The sequence below is a fragment of the Physella acuta genome, unplaced genomic scaffold (genome assembly GCF_028476545.2).
Source record: "Physella acuta isolate Inbredline_101_S28 unplaced genomic scaffold, ASM2847654v3 ptg001935l, whole genome shotgun sequence".
In the NCBI taxonomy this organism is placed as follows: domain Eukaryota; kingdom Metazoa; phylum Mollusca; class Gastropoda; family Physidae; genus Physella; species Physella acuta.
Window position 1 is genome coordinate 21422 of NW_026733440.1, and position 17490 is coordinate 38911.

General features: G+C 43.5%; 1 protein-coding gene across 1 annotated transcript; it reads right to left on the bottom strand.

The window, feature by feature from the left end:
* Positions 1-264: 264 nt before the first annotated feature.
* Positions 265-11370, bottom strand: LOC131931276 (G2/mitotic-specific cyclin-B). The gene is made up of 10 exons (XM_059288018.1): positions 11267-11370; positions 10177-10451; positions 9073-9178; positions 7498-7575; positions 6851-7008; positions 6311-6415; positions 5342-5497; positions 4593-4751; positions 3379-3618; positions 265-914 (listed from the first exon to the last, which is right to left on the bottom strand). Exons 2-10 carry the CDS (start codon positions 10447-10449, stop codon positions 822-824), a joined length of 1368 nt encoding a protein of 455 aa, XP_059144001.1. The 5' UTR covers positions 10450-10451; positions 11267-11370; the 3' UTR covers positions 265-821.
* Between the last annotated feature and the right edge of the window lie 6120 nt (positions 11371-17490).

The following is a 17490-nucleotide window of genomic DNA, read 5'->3' on the forward strand; positions in this document are numbered from 1 at the left end:
CGATGTTGAAAAGTGTAATGCTAAAAAGAACACGATGTAAATTTCATGTCTGAGGCAAAAAAATGATACAAAATGATTTAAAAAACTATAAAATGTAAGTAGGCCTACAAAGTTGATTAAAGCATGTCACAAATTAATTTAGTACAACAGTCGTCGCCGCCCTCCCCCCCCCCCCCCCCCCCCCCCCCCCACAAATGTTCCCTCACCTTACAGATTCGTGCGGTTTTCAAATGAAGAAAAAACAAACACCATTGTTAGGTTTGAAAAAGAAGTGAATTTTTAAATACTTTACAGCAAGGTGGTCATATGTCATATGTACAGTATGGTTTGTTTCCACACAATGGTCAGCGTGTTATGACGTAGACGTGGGGGTGTGAACGTGCAGACAATTGTTTTGGCTGCTCGATCAAAACATTGAATTGACTTGGAGAAATTCACAAAGAAGGCATTACGGGTAAAGTTACAATTACATCACAGTTTATGATGTTACAATTACATGACAGTTTGTACACGTTGACTAGTAATTTTTTGAAAGACGGAGCTGGAGGTTGGGAGTTCTTTCCGGTCTGACGAGAAGCCAGGTGTCAGAGGTCAGCATGACATGCCAGATTTTCCAGAGGTCAGCATGACATGCCAGATTATCCAGAGGTCAACCTAATATGCCAGATTATCCAGAGGTCAGCATGACATGGCTGATTGTCCAGAAGTTAACCTAACATGGTCCAGAGGTTAAGCTAAATGCTAGATAGTCCCGGGATTAACCTAACATGCCAGATGGCCAAGATTGGCCAAAGTTCAACCTGACTTGCCCAGAGATAAATCTAACAGGCCATCTTGGCTATCATCTGCGCCCTGACGTGGTCGTAGCGGCTGATGAAAAGATGTTCTTCTGTGTTGTATTTGTTCCTGGCTCCCTGGGCGTGAGTGAGAAAACAATAATGTCAAATATTAGACAACTTAAACGAGAACATAGGGGACATTTTAAATAAAGCAAGGCCATCGATACTATGACGTCTTTCAGGTAAAACTTAACTTCCTGATTCAAAGATATAATAAATAAACCGGGAGTGATCTCCCCTAAACTTTCTCAAATATTTTTATATAAAATTACAGGGGATGGGAACTCGGGCTATAGACATGATTTTTAATCCATTTTAAATACTTAAAGTTTTAAAAATAGAATAAAATCTCGTAGACAAATTAATTGCACTCCAAGTGAACGCGAAATAAAAAAGCGCATAATAGTGCGCAATATTATTAGTACTTTTAAAATTTACATTAGTTTTTTGAGAAATCGGAAGTAGCGTAAATTACTACTTCCTGTCAACGGAAATTACTCAAAATTTAACAGAAGGTAGAGAATTAGATCTTTTACTTACATGTGAAATTTCATTTATCTATCTGAAATAGTACTCAAGTTATAGGCTTTTGAAAAATTCAAAGTAGAAAAAGTACCACTTCCGGTTGTCGGAAATCGCTCAAAAGTTGATACGGATCTACGATTTTGATAAAATACTTATATATGAAATTTCATCAACCTAGCTGTAACGGTACTCAAGTTATCGTGTTTACACACGGACAGACAGACAGACAGACAGACACACACACACACAGACATACGGACAAGATTGCAAAATTATGTTTTTCCGTATCAGTGAGGTGTAAAACGTCGAGATTTGTAAAAATCTCGATTTTTTTTTTTTTGCACGATTACAATACTTTCTCTATACTACGTATATACGAGAAAGTAAAAAGTATTTTACAAAAATGCACGTTTTTACTTTCTCGTATATATGATATGTAAGTAAAAGATCTAATTCTCTACCTTCTGTCAAATTTTGAGAATTTTTCGTTGACCGGAAGTACTTATTTACGCTACTTCCGATTTCTCAAAAAACTAATGTAAATTTTAAAAGTACTAATAATATTGCGCACTATTATGCGCTTTTTTATTCGCGTTCACTTGGTGTGCAATTAATTTGTCTACGAGATTTTATTCTATTTTTAAAACTTTAAGTATTTAAAATGGATTAAAAATCATGTCTATAGCCCGAGTTCCCATCCCCTGTTATTTTATATAAGAATATTCGAGAAAGTTTAGGGGAGATCACTCCCGGTTTATTTTTAAAGATACACAAGAATACATCAGAGGAAAACAGTTGCACTTTTTTGTTGCAAATTGTTCAGGTGTCTCGTGAAAAAGACACGTAGTTACTTATCGACAGACTCTGGTTAGGAGTCCATACAATGTCCTACAGCTTAATTGGAACTTTAAAATTGGCTTTATTTGGTGAGAATAATGACTTACTCCATTACAGTGTTGAATAACTCACCTGAAATCTGGAACTGGGCGCCTTGACAAGGATGTTCACCACCTAGACATTGTCCACCAACTCACCTGGAACTTTTCAGACATTGTCCACCAACTCACCTGGAATTTGTCATTGTCCACCAACTCACCTGGAACTTGTCAGACATTGTCCACCAACCCACCTGGAACTTGTCATTGTCCACCAACTCACCTGGAATTTGTCATTGTCCACCAACTCACCTGGAACTTGTCAGACATTGTCCACCAACCCACCTGTAACTTGACATTATCCACCAACTCACCTGAAACTTGTCAGACATTGTCCACCAACCCACCTGAAACTTGACATTGTCCACCAACTCACCTGGAACTTGTCATTGTCCACCAACACACCTGGAACTTGACACCAACTCACCTGGAACTTGACACCCACTCACCTGGAACTTGACACCAACCCACCTGGAACTTGTCAGACATTGTCCGACAACCCACCTGAAACTTGTCAGACATTGTCCACCAACCCACCTGAAACTTGACATTGTCCACCAACTCACCTGGAACTTGTCATTGTCCACCAACACACCTGGAACTTGACACCAACTCACCTGGAACTTGACACCAACTCACCTGGAACTTGACACCAACTCACCTGGAACTTGACACCAACTCACCTGGAACTTGACACCAACTCACCTGGAACTTGACACCAACTCACCTGGAACTTGACACCAACTCACCTGGAACTTGACACCCACTCACCTGGAACTTGACACCAACTCACCTGGAACTTGACACCAACTCACCTGGAACTTGACACCAACTCACCTGGAACTTGACACCAACTCACCTGGAACTTGACACCAACTCACCTGGAACTTGACACCCACTCACCTGGAACTTGACACCAACTCACCTGGAACTTGACACCAACTCACCTGGAACTTGACACCAACTCACCTGGAACTTGACACCAACTCACCTGGAACTTGACACCAACTCACCTGGAACTTGACACCCACTCACCTGGAACTTGACACCAACTCACCTGGAACTTGACACCAACTCACCTGGAACTTGGAGCTGGGTGCCTTGACCAGGATGATGGCCAACTCCGTGACGGTGTCCTGCAGGTCCTCCCCAGTGTAGCTGGTGTAGAACTCCAAGTCCGGCGTCCACGTGACGACCGTATCCAGCCAGATCCGCCTGGCCAGGAAGAGGGCACTGGCCGCCTTCAGAGAGGGCAGCACGGGCACCATGTGGATGCTGGACACGCTGAGGTCCAGCACGTACCTGGCCTGGTACTCCACCTGGTGGGGGGGGGGGAGGGGAGGAGAAAAAGGAGCTGTATGTTGTCTTCATTCCAATTTTAACTTAGTTTGGTTATTTTCATGAGCTCTTATATCCGTGACCACCTACCCTAATGCCCAGATTTTTTATGCCTATTTACACATATGCATGCTTTTTTCCCCATGCCCAGATATCCTCATGACAAGTTACCCCCATGCCTTATGACCCACATGCCCGGTAGCCCCCATGCCCTGTTACCTGCATGTCCAGTCATTTCCATGTCAAGGTACCCCTTTGGTTAACACCGCGTTACCCCCATGCCAAATGCCCAGTTATCCCCAAGCCAAGTCACCCCCACGCCCAGTCACCCCCACGCCCAGTCACCCCCACGCCCAGTCACCCCCACGCCCAGTCACCCCCACGCCCAGTCACCCCCACGCCCAGTCACCCCCACGCCCAGTCACCCCCACGCCCAGTCACCCCCACGCCCAGTCACCCCCACGCCCAGTCACCCCCACGCCCAGTCACCCCCACGCCCAGTCACCCCCACGCCCAGTCACCCCCACGCCAAGTCACCCCCACGCCAAGTCACCAATACGCCCAGTCACCCCCACGCCCAGTCACCCCCACGCCCAGTTACCCCCACGCCCAGTTACCCCCACGCCCACTTTACCCCCACGCCCAGTCACCCCCACGCCCAGTCACCCCCACGCCCAGTTACCCCCACGCCCAGTTACCCCCACGCCCACTTTACCCCCACGCCCAGTCACCCCCACGCCCACTTTACCCCCACGCCCAGTCACCCCCACGCCCAGTCACCCCCACGCCCAGTTACCCCCACGCCCAGTTACCCCCACGCCCACTTTACCCCCACGCCCAGTTACCCCCACGCCAACTTTACCCCCACGCCCAGTTACCCCCACGCCCAGTACCCCCAGGCCCAGTTAACCCCACGCCCACTTGACCCCCACACCATACTACCCTTGGTAGTTACCTCCTTAGGATGCTGGTGAACCTGCAGATACCTGTCTAAGAAGGTGACACAGACAGGTCGCGTCAGGTCGAACCTGAGGGTCTGCAGGATGTACCTCTCGTAGCTGAGCACCTGGTCCTTGACGTAGGTGTTGTCTGTCAGGTAACACAGGGTGGTGATCTGGGATAGGTCATCTATTTTTAGTAACAATATTGCGAGCTGGGACAATCTATTTTTAGTAACAATGTTGCAAGCTGGGATACAATCTATTTTTAGTTACAAGAAAGTGTTATGGAGCAAAACAGTTGTTTTTTTTCAAGGTCGTAATTTAGTGAAAACAGAACATTTTTTTCTAAAAGTCGTCATGCAAATTTAGCGCTCCTTAACATATAAGAAGTTCAACTATATATTATGTAACTGCACGTTTAGAAGCAACACCTTTTTTTCCAAAATGAGCACTATTAATTTAACATATAAGAAAAGGGAGGGGGGAGTATTCACGAATAGCACCAGATAAATGACCACTAGCGCGACAACACCCACATGAACACCTACTGAACTGACCCCGGCAACACAACACCCACAAAAACACCTAATGAACTGACCCCGGCAACACAACACCCACATAAACACCTACTGAACTGACCCCGGCAACACAACACTAATATGAACACAACAGCCTAACCCTAGGGTCGGCAACACACCCACATGAACACAAACAGACATGACCCCGGCCACACAACACCCACATAAACACCAACAGAACTGACCTCTGGTGCGAATCTCTCGCTGAACTTTGAGGCAATAAGTAGACTCGTGATGCCAACCAGCTGTAGTTTGGGCATCTTGACGTTGATGATGCTGAGGAAACGGTCGATGAGGTCCACGCACATGTGTAGGGTGTCGTCCTTCAGCTCCTCGTGGTTCTAGGCCCGTGGGGGGGGGGAGACAGGAAGTGGTGGGAGTTCATACACAGCACGGTGGGGTGGGGGGGGGGGGTGAAGTGATGGGAATGTATATAGTTATGGATGTGAATTTGCTAACTACTATGAAAAACTGAGATGAATAAAGAAATTTTAAGAAATACAAAGCTAGAACACCTCTAGTCTTTACACAACCATATACCAGAACACTGTTATACATGATGACACTGCATCGTAGGTGATGACTGGAGTTTCATCCTGGCTGGTCACTATTATTCGCACAAGGAGACTTGGACAAACAGTTGTTTCGGTGATGTAATTAAGCAATAAACTGTTGTTTAATTGAATTCTGAAGTTCATTTTTCTTCTTTTTCTTCTTCGTTCTTAATTTTAGTGTTGGAAGGGATCCCCTCCAACACAATTAAGTATACGTGTCAACTGGTTATGCGCCATTAAGGCCGTTGACTCAAATTTCAGCCTGCTTTTCTTTTTGGATTAGCTTCCATAGCCTTTGTCCAAACTGCAAGGCAGCGGTTGTTTGATTTTGGAGTTGTCTCTCCTAGAAGAGTGGCTGCCCCCAGCTAACGAGCCTCATCTGCCCGAGGGTTCGAACTCGCGACTTTTTCGGTTTAGCAACCATGAGCTCTACCGACTCGACCATTTTTCAAAAAGTATTGATTCATTAAAAAAACTATCAGCAAATTTACGCAAATGTTACGTCCCCCCCTTTTCCCACTAGGACGTACACTACAGGCACCCATACCTAGTTAATAATGTCTGATCTAATTAAAGAAATGAAAGACACGTGATGAATACCTGAACCTGTAGGAGCCAGTCCATCAACACGCCCCTCATTCGTGACGTCACATCCGGACTGTTGTTAAGGAAACCTGGTTCTAGAACACCCCTGGTCTCCATGTGCTTTGTGTGTGGTCAATGGAAGAGACAGGTTATCTCAGGCAGTAGGTAACCGCAACAATTAGAGACAACACCCTGCCCTAAAGACAACACCCCTGGTCTAAAGACAACACCCCTGGTCTAAAGACAACACCCCTGCTTTAAAGACATAAACCCTTCCCTAAAGACAACACCCCTGCTCTAAAGACATAAACCCTTCCCTAAAGAATACACCCCCCGACATATAGAAAGCCTCACGTATATCCGCATAAAAACAAACATCCATATAACACGACTGACACCAAGTAGGCAGTATCCCAGACATGCATACAACACCAAACACCCCTGACTTTCCACCCAACACCCCTGACCTTCCACCAAATATCCCTGACCTTCCTTTCACCAAACACCCCTGACCTTCCACCCAACACCCCTGACCTTCCACCAAACCCCCCTCACCATCAAATACTCCATTATCTCCTTAGAATAGACCGTGGTGCTGAGAGAATCTGGACACTGGTCAATGTCTGACACACCCTCCGGCAGCTGACGTCGGTCTCCGGCCAGTGCACACACGCTGACCATGTCGGTGTCCATGGGGAAGGCGGAGACTCCAACTGTAGAAATCAGAGATCTCACAGACAAGTCTTTCTTTCAGAATTGACAAGTTCAGATGTGACAAGTTTTGACGGACAAGTTTCAAAGTGACAACTTTAGAAGTGACAAGTTCAGAAGTGACAAGTTTAAAAGTGTTAAGTTCAAATGTGGTAAGTTCAAAAGTGGCAAGTTCAAAAGTGGCAAGTTCAAAAGTGAAAAGTTTAGAAGTGACAAAGTTTAGAAGTGACAACTTTAGATGTGACAACTTTCAAAGTGACAACTTTAGAAGTAACAAGTTTAGAAGTGACAACTTTAGAAGTGACAAGTTCAGAAGTTTCTAGTGTAATAGTGAAAACTTCGGAATTGAAAAGTTTAGAAGTGAAAGAACAGTTTAGAAGTGTAAAGTTTTGAACAATCAAGTCCATTTATGACAAGGACTTCTAATGACCAGGAGAGAAGTGAAAGTAGTGACAATGACACAAGTGACAAGAACTTCCTGTTGGTCTTACCTGGCGTGGACATTGTAACCTGCAGAGAGTTAAAGTCTGTCTGGTAGATTTGTCTGTCCTCGACATTTTTCTGTCTGCCTGAACATGGATTTAGAAAAACAAAACAAAAAGTATGTACGCGTTATATAATTAGTGCTTAGTTTATATATTTCTTCGGGAGCCTGACAATAGTGCTAAGTCTTGAAATAAATGCTAGAATGAAAAAAACACTTATTGTAAGGGGGTGGATTCCTTGTCTGCAGTCTTCATGTCGGTGGAGACACTCGTGGGATTCATTTGTATTTATATGGGACTAGTTATAAGGTGTAAGATAACTTGTATTACATGACTTAGCTGGAATAGATTTCATTACCTGACTTAGTGGAAGTGACTTCGTGTGGCTTGTATTGGGTGACTTGTATTACATGACTTAGCTGGGGTGACTTGTATTATCTGACTTAGATGGGGTGACTTGTATTACATGACTTAGCTGGGATGACTTGTATTACCTGACTTACCTGACTTAGCTGAGGTGACTTGTATTACCTGACTTAGATGGGGTGACTTGTATTACCTGACTTACCTGACTTAGATGGGGTGACTTGTATTACCTGACTTAGATGGGATGACTTGTATTACCTGACTTAGATGAGGTGACTTGTATTACCTGACTTAGATGGGGTGACTTGTATTACCTGACTTAGATGGGGTGACTTGTATTACCTGATTTAGATGGGATGACTTGTATTACCTGACTTACCTGACTTAGATGAGGTGACTTGTATTACCTGACTTAGATGAGGTGACTTGTATTACCTGACTTAGATGGGATGACTTGTATTACCTGACTTACCTGACTTAGATGGGGTGACTTGTATTACCTGACTTAGATGGGATGACTTGTATTACCTGACTTACCTGACTTAGATGGGGTGACTTGTATTACCTGACTTAGCTGAGGTGACTTGTATTACCTGACTTAGATGGGGTGACTTGTATTACCTGATTTAGCTGGGATGACTTGTATTACCTGACTTAACTGAAGTGACTTGTATTACTTGACTTAGCTGGGGTGACTTGTATTACCTGACTTAGCTGGGATGACTTGTATTACCTGACTTAGCTGGGGTGACTTACCTGACTTAGCTGGGATGACTTACCTGACTTAACTGGGGTGACTTACCTGACATAGCTGGGGTGACTTACCTGACATAGCTGGGGTGACTTGTATTACCTGACTTAGCTGGGTTGACTTGTATTACCTGACTTAGCTGGGGTGACTTGTATTACATGACTTAGCTGGGGTGACTTACCTGACTTAGCTGGGGTGACTTGTATTACATGACTTAGCTGGGGTGACTTACCTGACTTAGCTGGGGTGACTTGTATTACATGACTTAGCTGGGGTGACTTACCTGACTTAGCTGGGGTGACTTGTATTACATGACTTAGCTGGGGTGACTTACCTGACTTAGCTGGGGTGACTTGTATTACATGACTTAGCTGGGGTGACTTGTATTACCTGACTTAGCTGGGATGACTTGTATTACCTGACTTAGCTGGGGTGACTTACCTGACTTAGCTGGGGTGACTTACCTGACTTAGCTGGGGTGACTTGGTCCAGGGGTCTGTGTGACTGCTGACGACCCACAAGAGGAGGGTACCGGGCGGTGTTCTCCCCTCGCTCGCTCAGTGTTCGCCTCTACACGGGACAGGGGAGAGAACAACAACGTGTTACACGGATACACGGCAGTGTGTAGGTGAGAGGAATAAAAGAACAGACGAACAAAACTAGGCTTGCAACACCCAAACACAGTCACACACAAACATGTGTTTAGAGCAGTGGTTTTTAACCTTGGCTCAATGGAACCCCAAAGGTCCGTTGAGTCAGTCTCTGGGATTTGGTGGAGGTCAAGACACACACCTGACTCATATGACTCATGACCGGATTTTGTCAGTGCGGACGATAGAACTATTAAGGAGGGTTCGGTGAATACGCATATGAAACTGGTGGGGTTCGGTACCTCCAAAAAAAATTAAGAACCACTGATTTAATGAAAATTTCACTTTCATTTTTTTTAAAAAATCAAACTATTTTAGATGGCCGACACCTAAATGAAACGTTTTATGGTCGAGCAGGAGAGCTACTGACTGCTAACTCCAAAGGTCCAGAGTTCGGACCCAAACATAGTTCTTGGTTGGATAAAGGCTACAGAAACAAATACAAAAAGAAAAGGCTGAATTCAAGGGGACATATTGTGTATAACTTGACGTAATACTTAAATGTGTTGGGGGGGGGGGGGGGGAGAGATCCCTTACAATATTCCTTACAATGAAGAATGAAGAAAAAAAGAAAATATGTAATTTAAGCACTTTCTTTCAGGCATCTGTTCGTGGGATCAACACCCCCGCCTCCCTTTTTTTTCTCTCAAAGCACGACACCCCCTCCCCCCTCATTCCCACACCCCCTAAGCTTCTCGAATGAAATACAATTTATATAGAAGATATATACTTTTACCAGTGTCCATCCTTCCCCCCACCCCGAAAATTCCCCCCCCCCCCCCCGGAAGAAAAAAGTCTGAAAGAAGCACTGATCTAAATGAGGGACTGAACCACCAATTCTTCTACATGGTACCCCTGATCACGGCAGGACAAGAGAACGTAACTCTAATCAAAGTAAAACCAACAAAGGGCGACAACCTGCTTGAACTGCTTGGCCGTGGACTCGGTCTTGGAGGTCTTGTCGTTCTCGCGGCTCCACGCGTCGCTCTCGTGCTCCAGGGGGAAGGAGCGGCGGTTGTAGGCGGCGCCGCATGCGCCCAGCTCGGCGTTCTCCTCGTCAATGTTGGCCAGGACGTCTTTGGACTTCCGCCTGCTCAGGTTGCTGCCGGTGGCGGCGTTGCCATGACGACCGAGTAGCTCGCGGGCCTTTTTGGCTCGCAGACGTGTGGTGACACCGACGTTGGCAGCCATTTCTAAAAATAGAATTGGGGTTTATAGTTACATTTTTTTTTAAAAACCAAACCAAAACCAACATTTGACGATGGTGATTTGTATTGATAAAGTGTCGAGAACTCCGTCAATCACAATCACAGTTGTTTCTATCTACAAATTCTTAGATTTATTTTTGGTACGCGATGTGTTCAAAGTTTAAATTTAGTAACGTCTCTGTAACATAAAACGTGTGTAATAACGTCTGTTTCTTAATCTGCTACATAATGTCTGCAACATGACTGTCTAATAATATCTGTCTCTAAATTTGTTTTTTAAATGCAATGCAATTGAAATGACTGTAGATCTATTTTTTTAAAAGGCAGGCGTTTGAAATTACAGCAGATCTATATATTTAACACAGAAAAAAAGTTTTACTGTGTGCAAAACTGTTTCTGGACTATTCAACACTGTACGTCGGAAAAGCAGGTTATTAAAATAAACTTTTACAGGCATTTCAAATGCTTTGTATTTTAAGGTATAGATCTACTGTCATTTTAAGAAGGCTAAAGCAAAACAATCAATACAAAATTATTCTAAAGAAATGCAATGATTTTAAGATGAAGAATATACTATATCAATATTTCTCCACTATTTCGAATCACATATAATGTGTACATTATCTCGTTGTCGTTTTTACGTGTCTGCTGTTAAACTTAATGTCTTAATTACGCGTCTGCAATTAAATTAAACTACTTAATTACTGAATCAACCTGTTTAATTAAACGTGTTATTGTAAAACCACACACCTAGAACACACGGACGTACAAGAAGCTAAAGACATTACACTGACGCTTACCTTCGGGTCAGACAAGTTGAAATGTGAGTTCAGCATCCAAGTACATCGCGGCCATGTTGCTAAGGTCGGACACAGTGGTGGGTGTCGTCCTCACTCAGGCGTGAAGTTGACACAATTTAAAAATAAAACAACGCAGACAGCGTGGGCACAGTAGTGGTGTCAGGGGGGAGACACGGAGAGTCGTGGGTTCGAGGCTGTGTGAAGGAGGTGGGGAGAGGGGCGGTGGAAAGTATTTTTATCATGATTTTTTTTTTTGTTAGTGTGTGGAGATATTAGCTGTACACGATTGCTTGGATGGGTGAGTAGGGAGGGGAGGGGAGGGGGGTTCTTGAAACACAGGTGACAAGACTTGGGCGGGGAGGTGAAGTGGTGATATGTGGGGGTAGAGGAGGGTGGGTGGGGACATAAATGAGCTAGACCTATAGATTAGCCTTGCAAGTATCGCCCAAACCTAATTCAATCCATAGCCGAAGTCACACGTTTACCCTTAACCTAAATTCACTTTAAATATTTTAATTTAGGTTCAATTGAAATGATATTTTAACCAACATTAAAATATCATGTAAATTGAACCTAAATTAAAATATCATTTAAAGTTAAACCAAATGAAAATATCATTTAAAGTTAACCTAAATTAAAATATCATTTAAAGGCATTTCTTGCTATTAAATTATGCTCGGTAAAACTGACTGATACCAAACAACATCAACGTTGATACGACAACAACAACAACAGCAACCACCCTTAGCATCTCGCCAGTAGCGTAGCCAGGATCGTCTCATGGGGGGGGGGGGGGGGTTCAAATTTTTACCCGGGGACAAACTTTCGATTTGCACCACCCCTCCCTCAAACTTTCGATTTACACCCCCCTCATACTATATATATATACCGAGGGGTCTATGGGGGGTATGACCCCCTACCCCCCCCCCTGCCTACGCCACTGCATCTCGACACCAAATCATTGCATAGGCTTTAAAAGATCCATTCTAATTACCGGATATCGTAACCCTGTAATTCGGAAGGATAGAGTACAGATTTTACATTTTGATTATACTGTGTTATATTATGGAATGAAAGGGTTGGTGTCGTCAAGTAATTTTATATTACGACAGTGCCTATGAAATAAACACCCCTATATATATAACAGAAGAGGTGATATATGCAATTGTTGTACCGGATTTATATGAAGTCATCAATGCCCCATGTTTTGTTTCGTATCATATTTGCATGATCCCAAAAGTGTGAGTTTTTTAAAAAACAATTATTGCGGTAGACACACCAATCAGATGTGTCGATACATCGTGTTGGGAGAACCATAGGTTGTTGGATGAATGGAATGGTCACGTGATAGGTAACTGGTCTTTGTAATCTGAAGTGGATGGCGGATAAATGGATGGTGTGGGTGGGGATGGGGGATTGGTTGGGGTTGGTTGGAGATGGGGAAGAGATGGTAATAAGGGGTGGGTGGTGATAAGGGGTGGGTGGTCATAAATGATCTGTAAGTGATGGGGGTGGGGATGGAAATGGGGAATGGATGAGCTAGAGTAGGTGGGGTGGATGAGTGGATTAGGTATAAGGATGGGTGAGGGGTTGGGTTGGATGAGGTGAGGGGTTGGGTTGGATGAGGTGAGGGGTTGGTGAGGGATTGGGTTGGGTGAGGTGAGGGGTAGTGTAAGGTCGATAAATAAATACGGTGACGCTGTTGGTTTTGTGTTGATTTTAAAGAAGTACAGTATACACACATAAGAATGTTAGCATAAGAACGGTAGCATACTCACATCAGCACTAGCATACACACATCAGCACGCTAGTGTACAAACATCAGAACACTAGCATACACACATCAGCACTAGCATACACACACAAGAACGGTAGAATACACACATCAGAACACTAGCATACACACATCATAACACTAGCATACACACATCAGCACTAGCATACACACACAAGAACGGTAGCATACACACATCAGCAATAGCATACACACATCAGCACACTAGCATACACATCAGCACTAGCATACACACATAGGAACGCTTTCAGACCCGTTGGCGTACGCGCTAGCTTACACATAGGGCACGCTAGCTTACACCCAGGACCACGCTAGTTTACACACAGGACCACGCTAGATTACACCAAGGATTCCGCTAGCTTACACACAGGACCACACTAGATTACACCTAGGACCACGCTTGCTTACATCAACGACCACGCTAGCTTACACGCAGGACCACGCTAGCTTACATCAAGGACCACACTAGCTTACACGCAGGACCACGCTAGCTTACACCTAATACCACGCTAGCTTACACATATGGCCATGCTAGCTTACACAAAGGACCACGCTAGCTTACACAAAGGACCACGCTAGCTTACACAAAGGACCACGCTAGCTTACACAAAGGACCACGCTAGCTTACACAAAGGACCACGCTAGCTTACACCCTTGACCGCGCTAGCTTACACCCTGATCACGCTAGCTTATACAAAGGACCACGCTAGCTTACACAAAGGACCACGCTAGCTTACACAAAGGACCACGCTAGCTTACACCATTGACCGCGCTAGCTTAACCCTGATCACGCTAGCTTACACAAAGGACCACGCTAGCTTACACAAAGGACCACGCTAGCTTACACAAAGGACCACGCTAGCTTACACAAAGGACCACGCTAGCTTACACAAAGGACCACGCTAGCTTACACAAAGGACCACGCTAGCTTACACAAAGGACCATGCTAGCTTACACCTAGGACCGCTTACACCCAGGATCACGCTAGCTTACACCCTTGACCACGCTAGAATAGATACACGCCTATAACACAGCAACAAACACACAACCCACACATCTACTAACACCCAGACCACCAATACATACACGTCACAGTACACACGCATGTAATGTTGAACCATTGGCCTGCTGAAACAGACACAACTGCTAACGTCGGAGGGTTCAAAACAATCAAGTGAGAACCGTCGCAATAGACACAACTACGCAGTGTCTTGATCTGGACAGGTAGTCCATTTTGTCTAGATCAGACTCCAGTGTTTCTTCAAGAGATTTCTCCCCGGGGGGTTGGGCACAGAATTTCTTCCAGGCATCTCTTTGAGGGGGGCTCCACCCCCACTTCCCGAAGAAAGTCTACCCCCCCCCCGAACGAAATGGAATTTATATCAAAAACATATACTTTAACCAGTGTCTGTCCCCCAGGAAAATGCCCCCCCCCCCCCACGAAAATATCAAGTGCCCCTCCGGAGAAAAAAGTCTGGAAGAAACACTGGTTGGGCACTTGAAACTGTGTGGGGTGGGGGCGCACTTAAATTTCCGGGAACTGACATTGGTTAAAGTAAATATCTTCTATATAAATTATACATCTTTCTTTTTTCATCTGGGGGGGGGGGTGCTCAGGGTGGTATGGCTAAGAAGTAATGATCGAAAGTAACTGCGTCTATAAAATGTTATCCCCATGTTGATGATTCAGAGAAAATACTTAATGTATACATGCATAAGTATAGACAGAATAGCGATTATCTACGAATCTTTTATTAGAAATATTTTTATAAAAATTAACAAACTGGCTTGTTTTATTATTTTAGCTTGGAAATGTTTATTAAAGTTTCCACTCCGACTTTTGTGTGACCACCTCCCCCCCCACCCCCCATCCCCAGTTCAAGCTACGTTATAGGGTGGAGTGTTGATTGTAAACTCTTTGTCGGGTAGGCTGGGAGAGGATGGGGGTCGGAGGTCTTCGTTCAGTTTTAAATCTTGTAACCATGGTGACAAGAGGGATAATTGCTGGGCTGAAACCTTTTAACCATGTTAGCAAGGGGGTAATAATTGATAAAAAAAATTTTGCTTTTAATAAAAACATCACATTCCATTTTTTTTTTAAATCGGTATTTGCTTAGTTGTAGACCGCTGTAATAAAAAAAATTAAGTTCACTTTTTGGACCCAAGGCAGGTGAAGTAGAGTTCATCCGTTTTTGTGACTTCGGCTTATGAGGCGATAGTGTTGTCAGCGCTTTGTCCAGCTACATTTATATTCCCTAATGTAAGTCATGTACTTAGAGTTTTAAATCGCCGTACAGCTCTTATATGGTGTTGAAAAAGTTGCTTGATCCACTCCAATGTTACTTTTTAGTCACTCCCCACAGCCTGACTATAGAAGCATCATGAGACTGGTCAAGTCGAACATTTCGGTTTCTCTGACCTGAGAATAATGCAATTATTGTGTACTCAACGTTAAGTACATAAGCGTGATAACAACCATTTTTCACAAATATAGTGTTCTCGACGTTTTGTACAGCAGCGTGATAACAACCATTTTTCACGATATGCAATCACATCATGATAAACTATGAAACCATGTAAAGTACTTTTTTATTTTAAGTTTAAAACAACTAAAAACCACGAACCCGAACCCTCTAAAAATAAAATACCTCTTAAAATACTTCAGCAATGTACAGATAATCTTCCGATTTGGTTTAATTAATGCTAAATAAATATTGTTAAATAAATATTGTTTCCAAAGTATACATAACTATAGTTACTCAAAACAAGTTTAATTAAGTAGGTCTATTTTTATGTGTAATGCTCTGTTTTAACTACAATTCAATTAAGTTCATCAACTATAATTTACGCTAATAAGTTAGGTGTTTAAGTTGAGTGCAAATGAGGTATTAAAGAAATTGCCAGATAGATTATTTTTATAAAACCAAATTTAAACTCTTTTATTAAATCTGTCACTTTTTTTTTTACAAAAGTTGCTTCCGCTGTTGTTAAAATGTAAACAAAGTGATTTAAAATTGTTAACAAAAATACAAGATGTGTGTTAACATCTACTGGACACGTCATACAGGTGTGTTAAGTAACTTGACACGTCATACAGGTGTGTTATAATCTAATTGAAGCGTCACAGGCGTGTTAGTAGACACGTCATACTGCTGGGCTGAGTTACTGAAACCATCATACAGGTGTTTGATCAGAATGATTCAAAACGGCATTGTAAAAACCAAGATATGTGAATAAGAAAATGACCAGGGCACCATAGGGGTTGTGTGGACAATGACATTTAAAAACACGAACCGTCAAACATTTAAAAACACGAACCGTCAGACATTTAAAAACTCAAACCGTCAGACATTTAAAAACACGAACCGTCACACAAGAAACGAAACTGTCTGGTCGTGACTTCATCACTTCTGATGCTATCTGGCTAGACTGATTGCGTAACTGATTAGATTGGTAATTAGATATTAGTCAAAACACACTCATACGTTACCTCATATTCTCAGTCATACACACTCACATACCCACGTATACATAAGTAGACACCGCTACATACAATGCTTATATATATATATATATATATATATATATATATATATATATATATATATATATATATATATATATATATATATATATATATATATGTAAACACTGTCTGGGTTGTCTTTTAAGTAGGGTAGGACATCTGCAGGACATCTGAAGGACATTTTTCTGGCACGTGGGCCTGGGTCAGTGAAAGATCGATGATCGATCCAAACATCAACGGAATCGATGTTAGATAACGGGGGTGTATCTGGCGGCTGGTGATAGTGTTTGGTGTATGACAAATGTACTGTTGTCAGTGTCAGTGGTTTTTTATGTTGTACACAATGACAGACGTCAATCATAGGTGGTGGCGGGGGGGGGGGGGGGGAGGGGGGATAGGGTGGGATAGGATGGGATTTAATAGGATAGGATGGGATAGGGTGGGATAAGGTGGGATAGGATGGGATTGGATGGGATAGGGTTGGATAAGGTGGGATAGGGTGGGATTGAATAGGATAGGATGGGATAGTGTGGGATAAGGTGGGATAGGATGGGATTGGATGGGATAGGGTTGGATAAGGTGGGATAGGGTGGGATTGAATAGGATAGGATGGGATAGTGTGGGATAAGGTGGGATAGGATGGGATTGGATGGGATAGGGTGGGATTGGATGGGATAGGGTGGGATTGGATGGGATAAGGTGGGATAGGGTGGGATAGGGTGGGATTGGATGGGATAGGGTGGGATTGGATGGGATAGGATGGGATTGGATGGGATAGGGTGGGATTGGATGGGATAAGGTGGGATAGGGTGGGATAGGATGGGATTGGATTGGATAGCATAGGATGGGATGGGATAGTATTGAATGGGATAGGTGTGAAGGCAACAGAAGCAAGACCTCGCC